Source organism: Pipistrellus kuhlii, unplaced genomic scaffold (assembly GCF_014108245.1).
Source record: "Pipistrellus kuhlii isolate mPipKuh1 unplaced genomic scaffold, mPipKuh1.p scaffold_m20_p_3, whole genome shotgun sequence".
Classification (NCBI taxonomy): domain Eukaryota; kingdom Metazoa; phylum Chordata; class Mammalia; order Chiroptera; family Vespertilionidae; genus Pipistrellus; species Pipistrellus kuhlii.
Window position 1 is genome coordinate 15,218,371 of NW_023425529.1, and position 24,192 is coordinate 15,242,562.

The window sequence follows — 24,192 nt, forward strand, 5'->3', positions numbered from 1 at the left end:
TCAGCTGATAGACAGCTGTGTGTTTTTCTCCCTCTTGCCACGCCTGGACTGACACAAGCATAACCCCTGAGATAAAAGTCCTGGCCAACACTGCTCTGCCTCCCCCAATAAGCATTTGGATGAAGATTTGTACTCACCATTGATAGTTAACACCACCACTTCTGTTAGGTCTTTAGTTTATGTATGTTAGCAAAGCCCCTCAGATCATTAACCTCTCAGGCCTTTGCCGTCCCTGCTACAAATCCTGTCCGACAGAAAGGTCACTGCCTCCCTGTTGATTGATGTTTATCAGGTCCTTGCTGGGCTCAAGAGTCACATCCACATCTTCAGCCTGATTCTTATTCTCCCTGACTAAAGGAAACAATGCCGAGGCCCAGATGGGAATGCCTGACATCAATTTTTAAGGTCACTGCTAGTTTTAAGATCTCATAACTCTGAATTTCCAAGTGACTGTGAACTCTATCATGTTCCCCACACCCCCGCCATGGACAGTTTGGATGACTTTTTTTTATAATAAGCAAGGTTACAGCTGTTGCCAGATGTACTCTACTATGCTCACTTGTTGAATGAATGAATGAATGAATGAATGAATGACAAAGAAAAAAATAATTTGGAATTGTGAAAAAAAGTTATCATTTACTATAAATTCCCTGTCACATTGGAAGGTGAGCAAATCTTAAGGAGGCACCTTTGTCTGCTGAGCAGGATAATCCATATGAAGACATAGAGAGAGGCTGTCAAAAGGGAGTTACCTTTCCCTACATGAGATACCAGGTGGAGGTGCTGGAGTTAGATGCAGGACCCAGGAAAGTCTAGAACCAGTGCAATGGGAGGGGGAAGGGTAGAGAGGGAGATGAGGGGGCTGCCACCAAAAAGGAAATGTGAGTGCATAGGTTGGGGGATGCCCAGTGGAAATTTTCATTAACTTTTGTGTGATTTGCAATATGAGCCTCCTCATTTGCCTTTCCATAGAATCTTCAGTAAATGTTCATTAAAACCTGCTTTCCTTTCCATTGCTTGAATAGTTCTGGATTTGCTCTTGGGGCAGGGATGTGCCCACAGACTGAGTCCTACTTCAAAATGGGCACCACATGAATAGAGACTGCCCATGGTGCCCTGTTGTAGCTCAGTTACAAAGGAGAGAATTGGAAGAGAGAGATAAGAGATAGAGACAGAAAGTGATAGAGACAGAGGATAGGGACAGAAAGGAGAAGAAGAAGGAGGGGAATGAGGAGAAGGAAAGGAAGAAGAAAGGAGGGAGGGAGAGAATGAGGGAGGGAAGGAGGGAGGACATGATGGCGAGGGAGGGAGGGAGAGGTAAAACTTTTCAATAGGAATTTGAGCCTTTGCCCAGTGTGCCAATAGGCAGCAAATTCACTAGTAACTTAAGTGCATCTCATCTTTTTGTCTCTCATTTTTAATTTTTAAAAATTATTTTAATTTTAATTATTTCACCCTTTGGTTGAATTTATTAAGGTAACTCTGGTTAATAAAATTATACATGTTTCAGGTGCACAATTCCACAATACATCATTTGTATACTGTATTGTGTGTTCACCTCCCCAAGTCATATTTCTATCCATTGCCATTTATCATCCCTCCTATAACCTCCTCCACCTCATCCTAACCCCACCTTCATTTTTAAATATTTTGTAGGTAAGAAATTTAAAACCAATGTCATCTAAAAATAAATAATCAGGCCTGATGAGCTGAAAAGTTGGAACACGTATAAATGTGGCTAGAAGGATTAAGGATGAGGTATGGAGAGGCACGTGTCTTTGATTTTCTTTTATAATCTCCTTTGAACTCTTTGTACTCAGATCTCCCAATCCCTACAGGAATTTCCTCTAAGGTCTCTGGAAAGAGAATCCAGTTCTTTCAGAGATCTTTGCTCCAACTGGAAATGAATGGCTCCCTTCCTCCCTACTGATAAATCACGGGCTTAGTTATTATTTATTAGTTTTATTTTTAAAACAGCCTTTGCCTGGGCTTGTAGGGCCATGAGCCACCATAAATAATGGGCATTTCCAATAAACAATCTAAATCCACTTGGTAGGTCACTAAATCAGTCAGGTGCCTCCATCTCAGAGAAGTTCTGTGGCCATGATGTGTGCTTTGCTGGGAAAAGAGGCCCTCAGGAGACACCTCAAGTGAAGGAGAGAATTGAAGGATAAAAGGGAGCATCAAAGCCCTGGAGCTCCAGCTGGATTTGGGGCTCTTTCAGTAGCCAGCATAAGGAACCTCACCTGCCTATGACAGAGGAGATATGACTGAAGAAATGGAGCAAGTTTTCTCAGAGTCCACCCGGGGTGGGATGATGTCTTCAGGACAAGTAGGGTGACCACTGAGTAGGGACCCCTCACAAGACCCCAACCTCAAAAGCAGACTGACTCTGCACCCCATGAGAAAATGGACCAGCCTTGTTGTGTTTCATAAGACTCCAAGTATGATGCCTTTAGATTTCCATTGCTACATAGATGTAAAGGAGAGTCAACATGGAGAGTGTGAGCAGGCAGGGGGCAACCCCTCTCCATCCTTTATACACCGCTGTAATTCCAAGGCCCCAGAAAGCCACTCGGGTTGATGAGAGGCCATCTGAGGGTTGGGCCTGTTCCTGACCTGTAGGAACAGATTATCATCAGAGAGTGGACTCACTCTAGGACCAGGAAGGGCAATGGAATAGTCAGATAGAATTCCTGTGAAGAGCCATTACCTACCCCGCTTTCTCTCACGTGTTAAACCTCTAGGGTGCTGTGTCATAAAAAAATATGGCTACAAATGATCCAGCTGTAAACTGCCTTGGAAAATAATTAGTATGAAAGCCTGAGTTAGCCCCAAGGGACCAACTAAGAATTCCCATCTCCTGAGTGGCATTCTAATCTTATGGAGGCAGAATGGCCGGCAAGAGGATGCCAGCTGCAGAATCTGAGTTTTGGAAAAGCAGTTCCTCTTAACTGATGTTCCCAACAATCCAGCCAGTAGATATATAATGATGGTGATAAGATAAGACAAGAAGATGCCCAAGTGTGTATTTCACCAGCCCTGCACTCCTCTGGGCAGAAGGATGGAGGGCCTGAACTTGTGTGGCTGAGTCAGAAAGCAAAGGTGTCTGCTCCTCACCCTGCCTTTCCCCCAGGGCAGATCAAGCTTTTGGAAACAGCAATGTTTTCTGACAGCCCAACCATCTGGCTTTCCTTTCACTTGTGGTTGTGTTTGTGGAGAGGAGCTGGGAGGTGTCTCAGCCTCCTGGTGATGTTGTTGTCTTGTTTGTGCCACGGGGAGGGAATCACCCTAGCAGGAGCCAGCCAGCTGGGTAATTAGGCAGCCAATGCATTGCCTAAGGGAGTTGAGAATCCCAGAACTGGAGATTAAGGATGGGTGTTCCTGAGATACTCCTGTGGCACAAGGGATCCCTCCCTTTGAGTCAGGAAGATGGCTCTTGCTCTCAGATAAAGGGATATGAGACCTACTATGCTGTCTAGCAGTCTAGCCCAAGGTGGCAACACCCTAAAAAGCATCTCATTTTAAGGAAAAAGGACAATAATAGAAAGGAAGCACCAGGAGAGAGAGGGTATGGGGAGAGAGAGGGAGAGATAAAGAATGGGAGGGAGAAAGAAGAGAGGGAGGCCTGGCTGGTGTGGCTTACTGGTTGAGCATGGCTCAGGAGGTCGTGGTTAGATTCCCAGTCAGGGCACATGCCCTGGTTGAGAGCTCGATCCCCAGTAGGGGGCATGCAGGAGGCAGTCAATCAATGTTTCTTTCTATCCATCTCTCTTGCTCTCTCTAAAATCGATAATTTTTTTTTTTTTTTTTTTTTTGCTCAAAGAAGGGAAGGAGAGAGAGTTCTACTATGGACCCATCATGGAAAATCCCATATCTAGTGCCCGCTGTGTGCCAGGCACTGTGTAAGCACTTTGTATAGATTCCCATTTGATTGTTACAACTGCCCTATGAGGATTTCCTCCCCATGGCAAGTACAGGTGAGGGAACTCATAATGTGCCCAGTTCATGACCGCAGATACTTCCGTGACACCAGCACTCACCTCACAAATGCACACACTAGTCCAGAAACCAAGCCCCCAGAGAGTAGGAAGGGAGTAATTCCATCCTCAGTCCACTCCTCATGTCTTCCCTAAGAAGGATCAGGAGGGAGAACTCATCCTGCAGAAGCTTTAATATAAGGATTCCATTTTGCCAGAGATGAGGAAGAAGCAGAGAAGAAATAACCCTAATTCACCCTCCTTCTGCCCTCTAAGCTCCTTCCATTGTTTCCTCCTGCCTGAACCCCATCAGGCTCAGAGTGGGGAAACCAAGCGGCACAACCCATGGGGCCTCAGAGGGCACAGAACAAGGTAGAGTGGGGTGGAGAGAGATCTAGAGAGGAAACACAGGAAGCAGAGAATGACCCCTGCTCTCCTTCTCATAGATAAAGTCTCTGAGTTCTTAGAAAACATATAGAAAAGAAGAGGAATATATTGAACTTCTTGCTAATAAGAGAGATGCATGCTCCCATGATTAACTGGAAAAATAAAAGAGACATGTCATAGTTATAGCTCAAGTTTGGGAATAAATTCATATTAAGGAACAGTGTTACTAATAATAGTTTCATATAACTGGAATAAGTTGTTCTGCAAACTTGGGCTAAAATCATGAGCACACCATCCTCATCATTCCCAGACAGCATTTAGGATGCTTTAAGCCAACATTACTGAGGTGGCCCTCAGGCAATGGTAGAATCCACTCCCACCACACCCTTAGGTGGCCTCACAGAAGGGGCAGACAGGAGGCTCTTCCTCCACAGTTGCCCAAGGCCACATAAGGAGTCAGGAGCTGGTATCAGAAGAGGACTATAAACCAGCAGAACTGACTCAGATTACCAGCACTATGGTCTCCCCAACACCTCCAGGAAGTCATTGGTCCTAGACTGGCCCACATGCAATCACACATATCCACATACCCCTATATGTATCCTAGTTCTGGAAGTATATCCCCATGCAGGCTAAGGCTGCAGTGAAGCTAACTCCCAGGTCCCAGTGCTCTGAGCCAACAAAGCCAGCATTTCACCATGTACTCTATAAAAACACACATTATCCACATTTGATGGCAAATTATATCCATCCATATATATCCCAAATGTTCTTTAAAGAATTTTTAATGTCCAGGCAGCCTTTGGTACTGAGTTTTCTTTTCTTTCCCTTCTTCTCTCCTTTATAGTAATACATTGTCTTTTGCTGAGGCTAGCTTAGAACTGGATGCAAAATTTTAAACTCAGGACTTCCCAGAGGCATTTCAATTCTTTTTTTAAAATATGTTTTCATTGGTTTTTAGCAAAAGAGAAGAAGGGAAAGGGAGAGAGAGAAGCATCAATTAACTACCTCCTATACACTCCCTACCAGGGATCTAGCCAGCAACCCAGAATCAAACCGGCGACCTCTTGGTGCATGACACTCAATCAACTGAGCCACATTGGCCAGGGCAATTCTTTTTAAAAAAATTATTTTAATAAAGCAGGTAGGACCTCAAAGTCTTTGAATCTATGGAGGTACCCTCATGCATGGAGACCTAGGAGGCAGGCAGGTGACAGTGTGCTCAGAGTTTGTTCCCACTAAGGCTCCCTGCTTATCCCCAGAGACCCCCCCCACCACCACCACCTAACATTCACATAGGTGGGTGCATTGCATTTTAAATCTCCTGGAGCCTCTAGTGTGGTTTCTTTTGCTTTGCCAGCCCATTTAGAATTTCCTGGGGATGGGAATATTCTGCTTTGTGACTCTTATTGCCTGGCTTCCTGTGAGGGCCTGTCCTGTTGGCCTGGGTGCCTGTGGTCCTGAGGTCCTGTCCCATTCTTGCTTTTATTTGGAGGAACAAGGACAGGTACATATTGTGAGGCAGTAGTGTGTCATGGTCTGAGCAAGGACACTGAGGCCAAACAAACCAGTTAGGACCTATATAACCTTGGGCCTGTCATTTATCTTTCTGTGCCTCAGTCTTCTAATCTTTAAAATGGGAGTGTTAAAAATATCTACATTGCAGCCGAAACCAGTTTGGCTCAATGGATAGAGCGTCAGCTTGGGGACTGAAAGGTCCCGTGTTCGATTCCGGTCAAGGGCATGTACCTTGGTTGCGGGCAAATCCCCAGTAGGGGGTGTGCAAGAGGCAGCTGATAGATGACTCTCTCTCATCGATGTTTCTAACTCTCTATCTCTCTCCCTTCCTCTCTGTACAAAATTAATAAAATATATTTTAAAATATATATATATATCTACATTGCGGAAACTGGTTTGGCTCAGTGGATAGAGCATGGGCCTGCGATCTGAAAGGTCCTGGGTTCGATTCTGGTCAAAGGCATTTACCTTGGCTGCGGGTACAACCCCAGTAGGGGGTGTGCAAGAGGCAGCTGGCCAATGTTTCTCTCTCATCGACATTTCTAGCTTCCTATCCCTCTTCCTTTCTCTGTAAAAATCAATAAAATATATATTTTTAAAAATCTACATTATTGCACTGTTGGCACTGTTTTAAAAATTAAATATACTAATATATGTAAAATGCTTAGAACAGTGTTTAGCACAGTATATATGTACGTGTGTGTATATGCATGCACGTGCACACACACACACACACTCATACACCACTATTAACCATAGGCCTTGGTCAAGTTTCTAAACCTCTTCAGCATTCTCAAGAGTGAAATACAAAATAAGCGATTTCTTGCACTATTGTATAAATTATGTGGGAGAATGTATACACGATGCCTACCAGGGCCTGGTAGATGGCAGTGCTCAATAAAAATCAAGTGTTTTCTCCCTACCCTGGTTCTTTTGTTCACTTCTCTGTCCCCACTTTAGTAGCATCTGGGGGCAGCAACACTGAGGAGGAGGATATCGGCAATATTTAAACACCATACAAACACAGCCAGTTTTGTAAGAATGGGAGACTTTGGTTTAAAACAATGATCAGTTTCCAAGACCCTATAATAAGCCCAATCCTGTAACTAGAAGAGGTTCAATAAAGAGTGAAGGATGAACTGCACAGCTCCACCCACAGTTTAGCATGTTTACGTAGTTTTGAAAAGGAGGAGAAAATGAGGCAGTGGTGAGGAAGCTGGAGTTAGAGGATGATGCTGATAAAAACAAGCAAATGGCATCTTGACTATTCAGCCTAGAAGCCTGGAGTGAGTCCTACTTCCTCCAGCTCTAGCCCCTAGCCAGCACAATTCCTCATAGCCAGAGTACAAATAGGCCCTATTCCCAGGCCAAGCCTGACCTATGCCTATGCTAGTCATGATAAGACCCTATAGTTTAGGAGCAATAGAATCCTGCTCCCCTATGTGTGGACTCAGAAGCTCATTGTTGACAGGAGGAAGTCACTATGGTATGAACACTTACGTCCCGCCAAAATTCAGTTTGAAAATTATTGCCCAATGTGATGGTAATAGGAGGTGGGGCTTCTGGTAGGTACTTGCTCATTAGGATGTGGAGCCCTCATAAATTAGATTAGTGCCCTTGTAAAAGAGACCCCAGAAAGACCCATAGCCCATCCCTCCATGTGAGGACACAATGAGAAGTCTGTGACTCACAAGAAGGCCCTCACCCAATTCTGCTGGCACCCTGATCTCAGACTACCAACCTCCAGAGCTGTGAGAAATGAAGTTATATTGTTTGTAAGCCACCCTGTCTGTGGTATTTTGTTGTAGCTGTCCAATGAGACAAGATGGAAGCATGCCTTGAGCTGATCTGCTTTGTGACTCTTATTGCCTGATTTCCTGTGAGGCCCTGGCCTGTTGGCCTAGATGCCTGTGGTCCTGAGGTCCTGTCCAGCTCTTGCTTGTTTTCTATACTAGGATCTGGATCTTTTCCCTATAACTACCACCTATGATCCTTTTAGGAATGAACAGATCATTGAGAATGAAGACAGTCCTTATCCTACCCATTCATTGGGATTCGCATAAACTTTAATCACTGATGCTTTCTTAACTGGGTTACCCACTTTACACAGTGAGCCTCAGCCAACCAGGCCCCAAAACTTCACTTATTTCCATAGCAACTCATTACAGCACCACAGGTTTCAGCTCAGTCCCTGGGCCACCAGTGCTGTGTAGTCTCCAAACAATAGCATGCCTTGCCCTCATCCTCATAAGTAGTTATTATGGCATCTAGGAATACAACTACTGTCTTTATTTACCACTGTTGAGTCAATCCCTCTGAAGACATTTAGCAAATTCTGTCCTTTGGCATAACTATCTGTGGCAAGAATGAGTTTCAGATAGGCCTGACTTCTAGGCCTGCTGAGAGATGCTTCTAGAAAGGCGCCTGTCTATCAGCCAGCCTCCTAGGAGAACACTTGGGAACTTGCTGGGGTTGTTTACACCAGCTGTTTGCACCTGGTGAGCAAAGCATGTATTTACAGCCTCCTCATCAATCAGGAGATCTGGGGCAGGAAGCCAGACGGGTATTAAACCCAGCGTGAGAATGGCAAAGGAAGCCCCTAAGCCTGGAAGAATCCTCACCCCAATGGGTGGCATTATCCACAGCTTTATGTCCTGGGGAGGTGTGGGGACTCTGAAACTACACCTTTGCCCACAGGTATGCTGGTCATCCCTGGTGTTGTACAACTATCTCTGTTAGTGTGTATATCCTTTGCCATTAAGGAAAATTGGAGTCTTTGGATGTCTTTCAGTCACTATCCCATTGTGACAACTTCACATTTGCCTCATTCACCTCCGTATTTCCTCAAATCCTTTTGTAAGTAGACAGAGTTGAAATAATGAATACATAAACACTTACTGTGGCCTCTACTGAGGTTTACAGACTGACCACCTATCTTATGTGCATTCTTTGAAAAGACTTTGTGAATGAAAAGAGACATAACTTTACCAATAACTTCATCAACAAACTTATGCTAAGATCTACCCTAAGGTAGGCACTGTGTAGGAAATAAAGAGCAAGGTAAGACAAAGTAGCTCTTTTACAGGACTTTGTCCTCTGGTTGCAGCAAGTGGCAGAGACTTTTCAAGTTCACAGAACATCCACTCATATCTATGTGTCTTCATAATTAGGCTGGTTCTTGCCAGTGCTCTCTGAGCCGAGTGATGGATGGCACTTCCAGACTACAGTGTTTCACAGCCTCTGTATGACCCCCCAGCTCTCTCTTTCCCTGACATTGTCTCCATGTGGCCTCCATCAGTCTGGTTCTTGAGCGAGTGTGTGAAGCATAGACCATGGCCTGTCACACCAGACATGTAGTTTGAGCAAGAACAATTACACAACTTCACATTATGTAACTGAGATCTTGAGATGAATTTATTACCCCAGCACAGCCTCGTCTATTCGAACACTGGGGAATACACACAAATACAGGGCTGATAACAGGCAATGCATGATAAATTCCAGTGAGCAGAGTAGGTAATACATTCCAAGCTGACTCCCACTTTGCTAGTTTATAAGTCAAGTCTATAATATTGTGTCTCTTTTGCATTTGCCTTTGCTGTGGCCTTCTTAGTATGGCTGGTGCCCTCCTGTTGACCAGCTCTCACTGTAAAAGGCCTTTCCCAACCCCCTGATCCAAAGGACACAACTCCAATGCTATCACACCTCCCTGCTTTGCTTTCTCACTCTCCGTGAGATGTTCTTGTCTATTGTCCATCTTTCCCTTACTATAGTGTAAATACAAGAAGAGCAGGGACCATGTCTTTCTTGTTTACAGCTGTGTTTCCAGAATTGGGCCTGGAACAAAGTAGGCACTCAATCAATTAATGTCTGAGGGATGAACAAATGAATAAATGATCTGCGGCCCAAGTGTTCAGATGTAGAAGGGAGGAACTCACTAAGAACTGAGAGTCCAGAAAAGGATTCATTGGAAGGCAGGCCTTGAGAGGCTTTTTTTTTTAAAAGAGGGTCACCAGGGGTTGTCACAGTTGTTATAGAAGCCTGAGCAAGGCATAGGGGTGGGAACTTACAGGCAGGGGTCTGGGCTGCCCCTGAATTTAGTGGAGTAGAACAGTGGGAAGAAGGTGGTAGTTGAGAGCCTAGAATGCCAGTTTATATAGGGTGTCCCCCCCAAATTATATATACATACTTTGAATATTTAATTATAAGGGAAGTGTTTATTAAAATATATCTCATTTTCAAAATTGAGCTATTATTTGTTAAAATGTGTATACATGTTTTGGGGGAACACCCTGTATCTAACCTAAGGACAAAAGGAAACTCTCTTAAGTGCTGGATGGGAGTGATGGGCCAAATCCACTGTTAGAGACTGGGTGGAGATTTCCAAGATAGAGGCCAATAGAAAAGAGACTAAAGACAAAGGCATAGTCATTAGGTTGTGACAACAAAGCAGATAAGGTGATGATCAATGGACAGAAAGGAGGAACATGATGAAGGATCAATTAAACTTGGTCCAGAAAAGTTCCCTCTCTGCCCAATGCCACACAGTGGGAGTGGGAGGAAGAAAGAACCAGGTTTAGAACTCGCAGGTTCTTTTCACTGGGCTCCTAATTCCGTGGTCCTTCCACCACACAGCAGCACCTCTCTGAGCCCCTGGAGACATCCAATCTAACAAAGAGAGGATCAATGACCTGGGATAATGCCTACATGGGTTCCTGAGTGGAGACCCAGCACACCACATCAATCAGGGCAGTAAGGAGCTTGACTTAAAAACAGCAGAAAACAGCCGAGACCAGTTTGGCTCAATGGATAGAGCGTCGGCTTGGGGACTGAAGGGTCCCAGGTTTGATTCTGGTCAAGGGCATGTACCTTGGTTACTGGGGCATATCCCCAGTAGGGGGTGTGCAAGAGGCAGCTGATCGATGACTCTCTCTCATCGATGTTTCTAACTCTGTCTCCCTTCCTCTCTGTACAAAATCAATAAAATATATTAAAAAAAAAAAAAACAGCAGAAAACACATTTGCATTTTAGAGATAGAATCTGAGTTTAAACCTCCAAATAATGAGGATTTAACTCTTTCCTTGCTGACCACACATCGTTTATGTGAAGATGGAAGGGGATACAGAATATATGTATTTTCAGTTTAAAAACAATTGATGAGCATTACTATCACAAAGAACAAAATACGTTTACTAAAATTTCATCTCCTTTCCAGTGTACATACTTTCTTATGGAGGACTGAGTGTTGGGTTAGCAGCCTGGAGGGGCCTAAACTTTTGGGTTTGGGAGTGCTATTAAAAGCAGTGGATGGAGCTTCACAGAATAGAAACTACTTCGTGCCCCAATGCAAAGAGAATTTTCCCAGGCTTGTACACTCACTGAATACTTGCTAATGAGTTTTTCATTGTCCACCCTTTCATTTATGTTCTTTCTTTACACTCTCTGGAGCTGTGCAAGAAAAGTGAAATAAAGTAATGCAAATGGACAGCAGGAAGACATCTCTACATTACTCATTCCCTGTTCCTCTCTTCCCCATTTCCTGCCCCCACATTAAGTAATCTCCTTTATACCAGACCCTCTAGCCTCTCTCTCCTCTTGCAACCTATATCCCTGACCATGTAATTCTGCAAACATACAGCTCCCATCATATCACACCCTTCAAAACATCCTCAGTCGTGTTGGGAGCTATTGAATCAGGAGTTATTAAGGCAGCAGTTCTCTCCACTGCTGGTATTTCTTCCATGTGTAGGGAATGGGATCAGCTGCATTGCTCTGCTTATCCGCCCATCTCACTCATTACTTCTCTTGCCTGACAGAAGGGGAAGTAGCTCATCTCAGTGGTCAGTCCAGGAAGTAATACATGCACTCCTTGCCTACCCACTCCGCTGCCCTTCCCTTGGGGAGCATAGGGCCTGAAGGCAGCAAGTAGTTTTTATGTCCCCCACCCCCACAGGTCCTAAGATTTGTTGGGTTGCTCTGTCCACTGTTACCACCACTGGGAAGGTAAATCTGTCTGGAACCCAGTATTAGGAAGCCTGTTTGAGTCTCCTGCTAAGATGCTTCATCCGGTGTAGCCATTTTCAGCTGTAAAGGTGATATCCTGGCTGTGTCTATACCTGCCTGTGCTTTATTTCTCAACTGGTTTAGCACTCGGGCCAGGACAATGGGTACTTTTTGTTAGATGCCCTGTGAATGCTTACAAACATGCTTCCATTGTCTGAAAACAAGCAGGGTCCTTGGCATTTGAGGTCTTCCACCCGCCCCCCACCCCCCAAAAGAAAGATTATCATCAACTTTCAGGGCCCAGGGCCCACTATGCTGTGTCCTTGGGTATGCGAAAGATCTGAGAGCAACCACCATTCTGGGCTCATCTGACATCCTAGAAATGCTTCATTTTTTCTTTCTTCCATATGGTAAGCTCTACTCCTTCAGCTCCCTGGCATTTAGGCCCATCAAAATTATGCCACCCAACCCTACTCCAAGTATAAGCTCAGCTATATGCCCTTTTCTGCATGCCTTTCTTGGTCCTGAGGGAGGGATCTGAGTTCCCTCTTCCTTGCTGCATTTCTTATTCTGCTTCCTCTGCCAGGAACTGTCTCCTCCTGCCCACTGCCCCCATGCCCCTCCCTCACAAACCTGTCTGACCACCACTTATCTCTGAGCTCTCCAACTGATGCCTTTACCTCTGAAGCTTCCCTTGAGCCCTCAGGAGTGTTGGGTGGTCCCCCTAAGTGCTTCTATAGGATCCTGAATACCACTAAATACTCGGAAGTAAATGCTCTGCCTACTTGTCTCAAGAAGTTTATGAAGGCATATAGATAACACTTGCAATTATGTACAAGCCCAAAGAGAACAGAACTGCCACTCTAGATGGTAAATGCCTATGTCCACATAGAAACCAGAAGTAAATGCCCAGTGAATAGAGGCCCAGACGGGGAGAAGCTCGGAATGAGTAACTGGAATCAGGGAGGCCTTTCCGGAATCCTCTAGTCCTCCAGGGGGAGGCTCTCTTAAGAGGGAGTTATCCTATCGAGTGTCTAGCTTCTAAGCTGGTCAGTGAATTAAAGATATCCTATCATTAATTCAACTGCCCAGAGGTTAATAAGGGGCCAAGATTCCTAGTCCCTGGATTCAACGAAGTTAAGGGAGAGCATCCAGGCCCCCCAGAATAAATCCAGTGAGAAAAGGGTCTTGGATCTCAGCCCTCCCCCATCTCCTGAGCACAAATGCCAAAGAGTGGTGTGCAGCAACAGCAGGTTGCAGCTCAAATGACACGTCTGAATATCGAGGCCACTGCATTTTTCTCACTGGCTCGAAGCTTGGGAAGTCTGATATGACTCTTTGAAGTCTGCTCAGTGCACAGGGAATGTGTGGATTTTCTGGGGCCTCTGACAATATGGGGAGAGATAAGACCCTCTTGGGCTCAAGTATCAAGAGGCTTTCTCAACTTTATAAATGCTGCTGGGAAAAGGAGGAGAGCTAAAACTCTCCTTTAACAGGAGAGATTTTTAACAGGAAGTCTCGAACCCATCTTGCTTCTAAGTTAGGCTAAGAAGAATAAACTCATGGCTTATTCTTAGGGGATGGTGTCACAGTCAATCTGGGCGGGAGGAGTACTGATCAAAATTGCTGTAGGGCCCTAGTCAGTTTTCTCAGTGTATAGAGCATCGGCCTGCAGACTGAAGGGTCCCTGTTTCAATGCCAGTCAAGGACACATACCTGGGTTGTGGGCTTGATCCCCAGTGGGGAGCTTGCAGGTGATCTCTCTCATCATTGATGTTTCTATCTCTCTCTCTCTCCCTTTCTAAAATCAATTAGGATATATGTATATATTTTTAAATTGCTGCAGGAAGGGCTTCTGAGGGATGCCCTTGGTAGGCCCTATCAGGACATGACCAGGGCACTTCCTCATTTCCCCAATTAAAATGCTTTATACAGAGCATCTTGTTCTTGTTCCTTTTCTCATGCTGGGGTATTACTACCAACAACATTGCACACACTGAATGACCATGTTCCAGGGGGCCTGGGGCAAACACGCGATGCAGTGGCACAGTACCGATTTGGGTGAGCCACTTGGCCACTGCACCGTAGATCTCATCCAGGATGAGGATGACCACAAGGTTGATGATGACCGCTGTCGCTGTCACTGTCACCCGGACGTTGGAGCGTGTGTCCTTGTTGAGAGACAGAGCAGCTGCAGTTGTGATACGGTACACAATGACCGCAAAGACAATGGAGAAGGTCAAGGCAATCTGCAGAGGAAAAACAGGGAGAGTCACACTTCTGCAGACAATTATTGAGCACTTATCATTTGCTCAGCCAACAGTATTATTGGCTAAGCCAGGTATTATTAACCTGGAGTTCATTGGTGGGAAACAGGGAACTGCAAACTCCTTAAATATTCATGCAAATTCTAAATACAGATAAAATTTTCAGGAGAAAGTGTCTTCCATTTTTATCAGATTCCAAATGGTCCACAATACACCAAAAAATTAACAATGGTGTGTACCATGCACGTAATGTGATTCCTTTTAGTAGAGAGCTTTCAATCTGCTATGGAGAAAAGGCAACTTCCTATTAAATCATAGTAAAAAATACCTGAAAAATGTATTAAGTGCAAAATGAAAAATATAGTTGTTAAAGAGTCTGAGAGTACAAAGGAGCTAGTAGATCTGAGTGCTCAGGGAATAGTTTGTGGATCAATGGGATTTAAACTGGGACTCAATGAAAAGACATAGTGAGCCATTGAAAGTGTTTGAGCTAAGTAGGGGTGAGTGAGAGCTTAATGGGGTGTATGTGGGAAGGTTGACTAAAGGAGAAGAAAGGGAGAGAAAACAGGCAGGAGTGATATTTTCACTCACAGTTCTCAGGATGAATAAAATATCACTTTAAATTTCTCTATCAGGCAATTTGAAATGGAGGACTCTGATATCTCATTTTGTGCCAAAACTTCTATGTTTAAAAGGAAAATTAAGCAGCCACGTGACCTCAAAGCCTGACCCCTCATTTCTTCTTTCTAGAACCTAAGACTTATAAGACACTCTCCCTTTCACGCTCCCTCTTCTCTTATCACAGCCAAGAAAGGGCCATTTCCCTGAAGCACAGAATGTCAGGAGAAGAACAGGTCCCGAGTAAGCCTTTTAGATGGGTGCAGAAGGAAGAAAGGGAGAAGCTAGGTGTTTAACCTGCTCAGAGAAAAACTATAATTTATTCCAGTCAAGTGAAGTCTTCTTTCTTAGGATTCTTTTTGCAAAGGAGGCTGTTTAGGTCCTATTTCCTCTGGGACAGGGAATAGTGAGGTGGGCACTGGCTATGTAGGACTAAATAGAAAACATGGGGAGAGAAAAGAGCAGGTAAAAAGGTTCCCTCTGAGAAAAACAATCTGTCCTGGACTGTGTATTTTCTCCCTAAAGAGGAGGGGGCGGGGCTCAGGCTTGGGCAGTGCTTTGCAAGCTGTGTGAAGGACACTCTAGTATGCAACAAATGAGGAATGGGTTTGAGATGTGTCTGAGTTATGGATGTCTTCAGGTTTCTAGGGGGTACCTGGGAGTGCTGACGCCTGGAGTGTGCTGGTAGCAGCCTCAGATGTTTATTCCCATGCACTTTACAAATATCAGTGCCTGTCCTGTGGGCCATAGTGTGAAAAAGAAGCCTTCCCTAAGCACAGAGAATGTAGTGTTCTCTGAGTAAAGGGAAAATGTGTGTGTGTATGCCCAAGTGGAGGAGAGGTTAGATGGGAAAGTCACTCTGTGGGAGATCCCTCTTCGGAGGCAGGCTGGGGGTATGAGTAGCAGCAACCCCAGCCTTTAGGTCTAAGGAGGAATGACTACCATGTAAGAGGGGAAACTTGGATGTGACATCACTGCTCTTCAACAATGTAGACATTTTCATTTCCCGTTCCTCTGAGATTGTCACTGCCAGACAGTAAGGGCCTGGAAAACATAGTGTGAGATTCTTTTTCCCCAAAATCACTTTTGCAGTGAAGGATCATGATGGAAGTGGAAGTAATAATGAGGCGGGGGCAGCCAGGGCATGGGGGGAGGGGAGAGAAACGACTGGGCAGGAAATCAGCTTCGATGCTCCTTCTCTAAAAGGCCCAGCTGCTAAACTGGGGAAGGAAGAACACTCCTCCTGGCTACACAGAGTGTGATCCCTGGGACCTGCTCCATCAATTGGGAACTTGATAAACATGAAGATCTCAAGCACAACTCCAGACCTAACTCTGTCTGCATTTTAACAAGATTCCTATTCAAGTTCCAGAGGCACTGCTCTCCTCGCTCAAGAAATCTCATCTTCCCATCGTCTCTACATCCTCAGCCCCACCTCCAACATGACCCTCCCAGCCTGCTGATGCTGTTCTTTGCCATCTTAACTTCTCTGATCTTAATTTTCCATCCCATCATAGAAATCAGGTTTTGAACCTCTCCTTCAGAGCTCCCCACAAGCATCTCAAGATTCACAGTTTTCAAACTGGAAGAGCTTGGAGAGCACCAGCCCAGTCCCTTGGCCATCAAATAGACCAGGAAACAGATATGGAAAGTGATTTTCTCAAGGTTGCAAGGCAAGGACTACTACCCTAGTTTCCTGGATCATCATGGGAAGGAAAAAAATTTTAGCATTTAAGGCTCATTCATGTTTAGCCTTTTATCTCACATATAAGGGCCCAAGAAACAGCAATGTGATTGATCCAAGGTCTGGAGAGTACATGGAAGAGTTGATACACTAATGATGATAACATCATCCTCAACATCTGATCCATTTGTATCCACTCTATGTCATTATTAAATGCATATCTTCAGAAGTACTAATACTTATAGTAGCACTAATGTCCCATCCTGACATTAGAATCCATGCACTCTGGCACTAAATCCAGGACTATTTTCACCACTTTAGCTGCATTATTGATTTTATTGATTAAATTCAATAAATACCTTCCAACCACTTATTGTGCAAACCACTGTACTGGGAATATTTCATGCTTATGAGCAGTCTCCCCAACTAGGCTAAAAGCAGGGATTGGTCTTGTGCTGCATTCTGTGCCTCCATGTTTGGTAATGATTTTCTGATCCCATACACATGGTCACATTATCATGGTCCCTGTTGCTTTTGGTGTTTTAATCCCATAATATACTGCTGGGCACAGCCAAATTGCAATGGAAGCCAGGTGATAGCCCTATTTGACATTCTAAGAGAGACAGAAATGGGAACAGGTCCCGACACTCTAGGACTTACATTCTGAAGTGAATTTGAGAAAAATCATTGCACACATAACAACTGTTGAGCCTAGTAGCAGCTGGACAGAGTCACAGGCCTTAGTTCCTGAGTTTCTGGTATGCTCTGAGCAGACAGCAGGGGGATTTGTTAAAGGAAACTCCACAGAAGCAGCTTTGAGACCATTTTCTATGGGAAAGGCTTGAAGGAAAGAATAAGGAGGGGCAAATAGAAAAGCACAGGCAGAAGTAACCTCTGGGAGAAGCAACTAGAAGGAGAGCGCCCAGTCTAGGGCATAACATGTAATAGTAGCTCAATTTTTAAAATTATACACACTAGTGACTTTATCATTGACATAATAAGTTGTCTCTGGGATCTTCCTAATTCACTTATTTTCTCATTCAGTCATTCATAAAAGATGTCTTGACTACCTACTATAGGCCAGTCACCATTTTTAGGTGTCAGGGATATAATGATGAACAAAGATAAAAATTTCTTGGGCATTGATCTTCTAATGAGGAAAAATAGCATATATATATCAGCCCAATATGCAAATTGTCCCCACAGGAGTTCAACCGGGAGACCCATTACTTACTATGACATGTGCTGACCACCAGGGACAGCACAGAATGAAGGGAGAGGCCCTGGCCAGTAGTCGGAAGGCCCTAATCTGCCCTGATCATCAGCTAGGCCTAGGAACCCTATTCATGCATGAATTTCATGCACCAGGCCTCTAGTAAACTAATAAATAGGTAAAATATATATTATATCTGGTGTGATAAATCCTATGGAAACAAATAAAGCAGAATAGAGGCATAGGGAAAGGTTGCAACTTAAAATAGGGTGGTCAGGAAAGGCCTGAGTGAGAAGATGACATTTCAGCAAGGACCTAATTGTATAAAGAGAGAGTTGGAGTGAAAGATGAATGGTGGAGAGAAGGAGAGCCAGCCCTTTATTATAAGGATCTACATCTCATGAGATATGAAAGACTTTAGAGAGGTTTTAGCAGAGGAGTGACATTATCAGACCCAGATTTTACAAAGATTAGTAGAGGGACAGCCTAAAGGCAGCGAGATAAATTAGGAGGCCATTGCAATAATCCAGGCAATGGAGGAAGGTTTCTAATGGCTGGTTCCCAATAGATGAATTAAGTAAATGATTGTCTTGGGCTAGGAGGAGCGCTTAGGTTCCTAGCTCTAGAAGAAGGAAGAACATTGCCTCTGATAACCCCCTGTCCTGTAAAAAGAAAATCAGAAAGAAAAAAGAAAAGAAACTAGCTCAACATTCTGGGTGAGGAAAGAAAGAGAAAATTTATCTTCATTCATGCTGCCTCTATCACAGTGGGAAGATGGACACAGCATGTGACATTTTCTTGGCTCTTATCATCCTATGAAAAACATCCCCAGCTGATCTGGCAGCCTGGCATCCCTAAAAACATCCTCATGGCCCTGGTCCTGAAATCTTCTGCCAAGGTTCAGTCACAGGGGACAGAGAAGGGAATGATATTTGATACTCCAGTTTGTTGCCTAAATTTCATAACATAGTACTCTTTTATAAACACCCCCTGACCCCTTGGCCCCATGCTCTACACAGTGTTCTAGGGTAATGCCCCGGTCCTCACGTATGATGAACTAGGCTATGAATTCACAATGGGGATTGCCCATGGCCACTTCTCAGAGTTTGTTTTCCTTTTTCTCCCTGTTCTCCTTGGAACACAATTTTCTCTGCAGTTCCATAAGTGGGGAATGAGGTACATTTAGTTCTATCATCTTTATTCTGAGAATGTAGCCCTTTGAAGTTCCGATTTAATTTGGTGAGTACCTCCTATTAGAATTTCAATTCTGAGCCAACCATTCTCCATACTTTCTACCCTCCTTGCCCCATAAAACCACCAAAACCAAAGCTGTTGGCCAAATAGGAAAATACCCTCAAGGAAAAAGCATCTCCCATTTTCCCTTAGAGTTAGCCTCATTATCCTGTCAGACCTTCAAGGCTTTAAGAAGATTGAAAAGCAGGCCTAGCTGCCATGGCTTAGTGATTTGAGTGTCAACCTATGAACTAGGAGGTCACAGTTTGATTCCTACCCAGGGCACTGGGGTTGGGGGCTCGATCCCCAATGAGGGGGCAGGCAGGAGACAGCCAATCAATAGTTTTCTCCCATCTTGATGTTTCTATCTCTCTCCTTTCCTCTCTGAAATCAATTAAAAAAATTTTTTTAAAGAGAACATTAAAAAATATATTTATCCAGTATTTGGGGGAATTAGTTTCAGCATGATGGGATATTACAAATATCTTAATCTATCACTACTGGGGGTAGAACTATTTTACTTATCTGTTTTATTATTTATGTATATATTTATTGTCTATAAACTCCTTGAGGGAGGAATTATTTTGTTTTATTTTCTGCTCTACCCCCACTGCCTAAGAATAGTGTCAAGCACATAGTTGGCACCCATTAAGTATTTCTTGAATGAATGAATAATCTCTGACAACAAGATGCATATTGTGGGAGGCTTTGAAGTGCTAAATTAAACTTTTCTATCATTCCAGCTTAACACATTGCAATTCACCACATGTTGTTGAATAAATTCTACATGCCTTGCTCTTGTTAAACAATGGGAAGATAACAAATGTAGACTTCTAAGTTCTGGCAAGACACACATCACCTTTGCAGTTCATCTGTGAAACAAGTTGTTGAATTAGATCCTTCCTTCACTTTTTAAATTTCTGACACTAGGACATGGTTCCTGTCCTCAATGGTCAGGATGCAATAATAATGACAATAATAACCTTGGGCCAGGATCAGTTACCTATGGTCAATAGATCCAGCAAATCATTATAGTCCTATTTTTTTTTTTAATAAGCAATCTCTCAAGTCCCCTTCCCCTCCCCCCGCACCCCTTTCCCCAGAACTAATGTATAATCCTGCTTAGAAATGCTATCAGGATACACCTCTCCTCTGTAAAATGAAAGCTCCAGTCTTGAATATTAGAAGGATTCTACCTATAAAGAAGTGGCTCATGCTTAGTCCTCTGAGTTTCATACTTTGTTATTTTCAGCAAGATGGGATGTTACAAATCTCCTAAGATCTTCTTGCTTCAGTTACTGTTGGCTCACTCATCCTGGCTCCCAAGACCAACCTGCTACCACTTTATTAATATGACTCAAATGTGAATCATAGACCCCTTCTTTACCTACCCTGACATAGCTGAGACCATCTGGGTCTCTCAAAAAGGCCCTCTCAAACTCTCAGGGAGAACACAGAGAAATAAACACAGCAACTGCAGGGAAACGAAAAAATCAGCTTAGAAAGTCCAGGCTGGTTGTCTCCTGTGGCTTCCAGACTCTGTTCTATTCCACAAACCATCAGAGACAGCTAGCCCACAGCTTAAACAGGCTGCCACAATTCTGCAGCTATCTTACTTTGATTACTTATTTTGAGGTCTTGGTCTATCCCAATGTGAAGGTACCATCTCATGACCTACTCCCTGGAAGTTCCAACTTCAAATATCTGTGGTCAAGGCTGAGAAGGTAGAACCCCTTTCTACTCTCCTCTTTCTCAGAAGATTAAAACTCTTTCCATAGACACAGAGGTCACTGACCCTTTCCAGGTCTGGTTTTCTGTGTGAGAAAATCACCTTCCCTTCTTTAGGTAACTGATACCAGCAATGGCCTCGCTGTCAGATAAGATCCTATCTTTCTATACAGGGACTGTGGCTTCATCTTTATTAGCCCCTCGTGATTCCCAAAGCATTACAGAACAACACACCCACAACATTCACTTAACAGGATCTAACAAGCATAAGTCATAGGCAGATGTTCCCTCAAGGAAATTACCATGAACAAGATGGAGACGACGTTTATCAGGTAACCTGGGAAGCGATCTTTCCAGGTAAGCTTATCTTCATCATCATCCTGGGGAGAAACAGAAGAGGAGAGACAATCAGAAAGCACAAATAACAGGTAATAATTTTCCTTTAATTTTGCATACATTTGCACATCATTAATCATTCTATATAGATATTTTTCTAGTCTCTGATATCTTACCTCCCATATTAACAACAGCTCTTCTAATTTTGTGATTTCTAGATAGCCTGGTGAAAAGAGGACATGATTTGGGTTCAGCCTAATTCTTGGCTGAAGTTTTAAAATGTCCAACCACTTATCAGCTGTGTGATCCTTAACTTTTCTTACCCCCTATTTCTTCATTGTAAAATGGGCACAGCCACAATACCAATCTTGCCTACCACACAGGATGATTTTGTTTGTTTTGTTTTAATGAGAAACATGTGAACATGTTAAAGCAATAGACAAATGACATATACAACCCAACCACAGGGCAACATCTTAAAATAGATCATTCTTTAAATAAAACATCAACTGTAGATCCTATTCAGTGTACAAATTACCCACAATTTTGCTCTTCAAAGAACCTGCATGTGTTATCATTTGTTTACTCCAAAAATGACTGTGTTCTCTGCTGATCACAAATGCAGATATTTCTAGGTAAAGGCTAAGTGATCAGTCCGGCTGAGAACCTTATCTTTTCTCCTCAGACTGGGTCCAGTACACCCAGGGGCCGCTCTCTGAGACAAGTATACAGCAGACCAGAGTCTTTCGGCATACTCTGAAGACCCTCCTGTGGTCTGGTGAGGCCAAAAAGGTATGTATAAAGATAAAAATCTGTCAAGTAAATTCCATGTAAATTTAGTCCAGGCACTTGCTTTCTCTGAGCTGCAGCTCTATAGAATTAAAACTGATACAGGGTTGTTGTGAAGTCTATTTGAAGATATGTTCATAAAGATGCCATGAAAATGGCAAAGCATGTTACTCTGGTAAGGTCAGAGCCCTACATTTCTGCAATGCATCTGAATCAAGCTCAGCCAGCCCTCCTTTGGTCTCTCTTCCCTCCTCACCACTATTTCAGAATACACCTGATTTGGCTCTAGCAACAGTGCCATCTAGCCTTTGAAAGCTTGTACTGTAGGCAAAGAGCCTTTTTGGCCTAGGAGACATCTTTCTAAAAATCCTTATATGTCTAATATGTGCAGACCTTGGTGCCAGGAATGGTGGGAGACAGACAGGGTTGTGACCACTGCCCCTGGGGGCTTGCAATCTAAGAAGACAGAAGTAGCACACACATACCAAAAGCTTCAGGGAGCATCTGCCAGTGTGGGAGAGGGAATTATCTTGGGCATGAGCCTTTGGGGCACTCAAAGAAAGAAATTATGTGTCTTTCCTATTGCATGTCTGGAGCTGAGCACAGGGTTGAACTGGCTTAATAAATGGGGGTAGAAATGAGTGTTAAGGCTGAAGTCATTTAATAATTAGCACTTTCATTTACAGATGATGGAAACAAGGGATACTCAGTTTTTCTTAGACCTGGTGATAAAATCAGGTCTCTAGACTCCTAGCCCGGCAGACTTTTCATCACACAATTGAGAACAAGGGAACTACAGGTTGTGACCAATTTGAATGAATGAGAGCATATAAATCTCTTTCCATTCAGATCGGAACAATACTCATTCATATGCTTCCAAATTAGGCCAAACATCAAAAGGGAGTAGCACTTCTTTCTGTTTTCTTCAGTATAATAATTCATTTTAATCACACTTGTAATATTTTCCTTTAAGATTTTGACAAGGGGAACTGAAGATGGGTTAGTGTTAGTGTTAGGGTTAGGGATTCTGCTAAGAAAATAAGGGGGTGCATGGCAGGACTCTCCTTGGGGTCTCCCTTATTACAATGAAGGTTTTGGTGATTTTTTGACTCTTTTTCTGCTCTCTGGCCTAGAGATAAGACATTCTGCCTTAAAACCCAGCAAACCAGATGTGTTCTGAAATATCGGTAGTGAGTAGAAAAGAGAGAACTCCGGTTCATAGGTTCCATGTTATCAATTGCTCCATAAGGGGGCTTTGTGAGTGAAGAACAGAGAGGCAGAAAAACACATGTTTGGTCCCTGAAATTAGAGGAAGGGGTGAGAAACATCAGGGTGAGTCTGGGTCCAAAATGGCCCTCAGGGCAGAGTTGGACAGTCCTGGAAGAAATGGGGGAAAGGGAAGTATGAGCAGAGGATTGGGAAATATGGCCCATGATGAAATGGGTTCAAATAAATAAGTACAACTGTAGAGGATGACTAATAAACCTGTGGAGGAGTCAGGACTCTGAGATGACTTTGGTTAAGGTTTCATGCCAAATAGTTGTCCACCTTCTTCAGGCCAGGGACCAAGGGGGTGCAATGTCTTTGGAGCAGCCTCTACCCTGCAGTGAAAACTCTATCCTGGAGAATGAGTTTTGGACAGCATGGTCTTAGCACCTTGGAGGGCGGGCTCTGTGCTGGATACTGAGGACACAGTGAGGAGAAGGCTCAGCCCTGCCCAGAAGGAGCTCAAAGACCATAGCAGAAACAAAAAATCACCAAAACCTTCATTGTAATGAAGGAGACCCCAGGGAGAGTCCTTGCCATGCACCTTCTTATTTTCTTTGCAAAATCCCTAACCCTAACACTAACATTAACCCATCTCCTTGCCACTGGCAAGAAAGGTGGCATTACTATTTTGCATAAGAAAGAGATGTATCTAAAAAGCAATTGACTTGGTTGACCTCTCAGAGCAACTATCTTAAAGAAAAATATTCATTTTGACACAGATGTTCTGGTGTTTATTGAGAAATCACCTCTTCTCATGATTATATTTGTGAGCTCTTTTTTGCCTGCAAGTTATAGCTTCTATCTCACACATTGAGACACTATCCAAACACAAGAGGCTGAGAGAAACACAAACATTGCCGACCATCCTCAAGCTCTTTACTGGTAAAGAGGACATTGAGTAAAGCGGACTTTGTGTATAAAAACTGGTTCTGATAATGAAAGCTAATTAAAACTCTCCATTCACTGGCACATTAAAGATGTGAAGTTTCATGGCAGAATTTGATTACACTCTGCATAAGTATCACATAACCAACCTACAAGGTAATAAAATGAGAAGTAGCCTTGAGACCAGAACATAGGAGTTTAACTCTTGGCTCTATTCTCAGAATCTCAGTTTCCTCATTTGTAATTATATTTGTTATCTATAAATGTGTAAAATGGTAGTA

At 43.5% G+C, this 24,192-nt stretch overlaps 1 protein-coding gene across 2 annotated transcripts in view; it reads right to left on the bottom strand.

The window, feature by feature from the left end:
• ANO2 (anoctamin 2) overlaps positions 1–24,192 on the bottom strand; it is a 301,023-nt gene that overhangs the window by 57,427 nt on the left and 219,404 nt on the right. For both annotated transcript variants that reach the window (XM_036455715.2, XM_036455714.2), the window contains 2 exons: positions 20,935–21,012; positions 13,943–14,138 (listed from right to left, as the gene is read on the bottom strand). In XM_036455715.2, the coding sequence (XP_036311608.2) occupies positions 13,943–14,138; positions 20,935–21,012 (274 nt within the window). The remainder of the gene's footprint in view (positions 1–13,942; positions 14,139–20,934; positions 21,013–24,192) is intronic.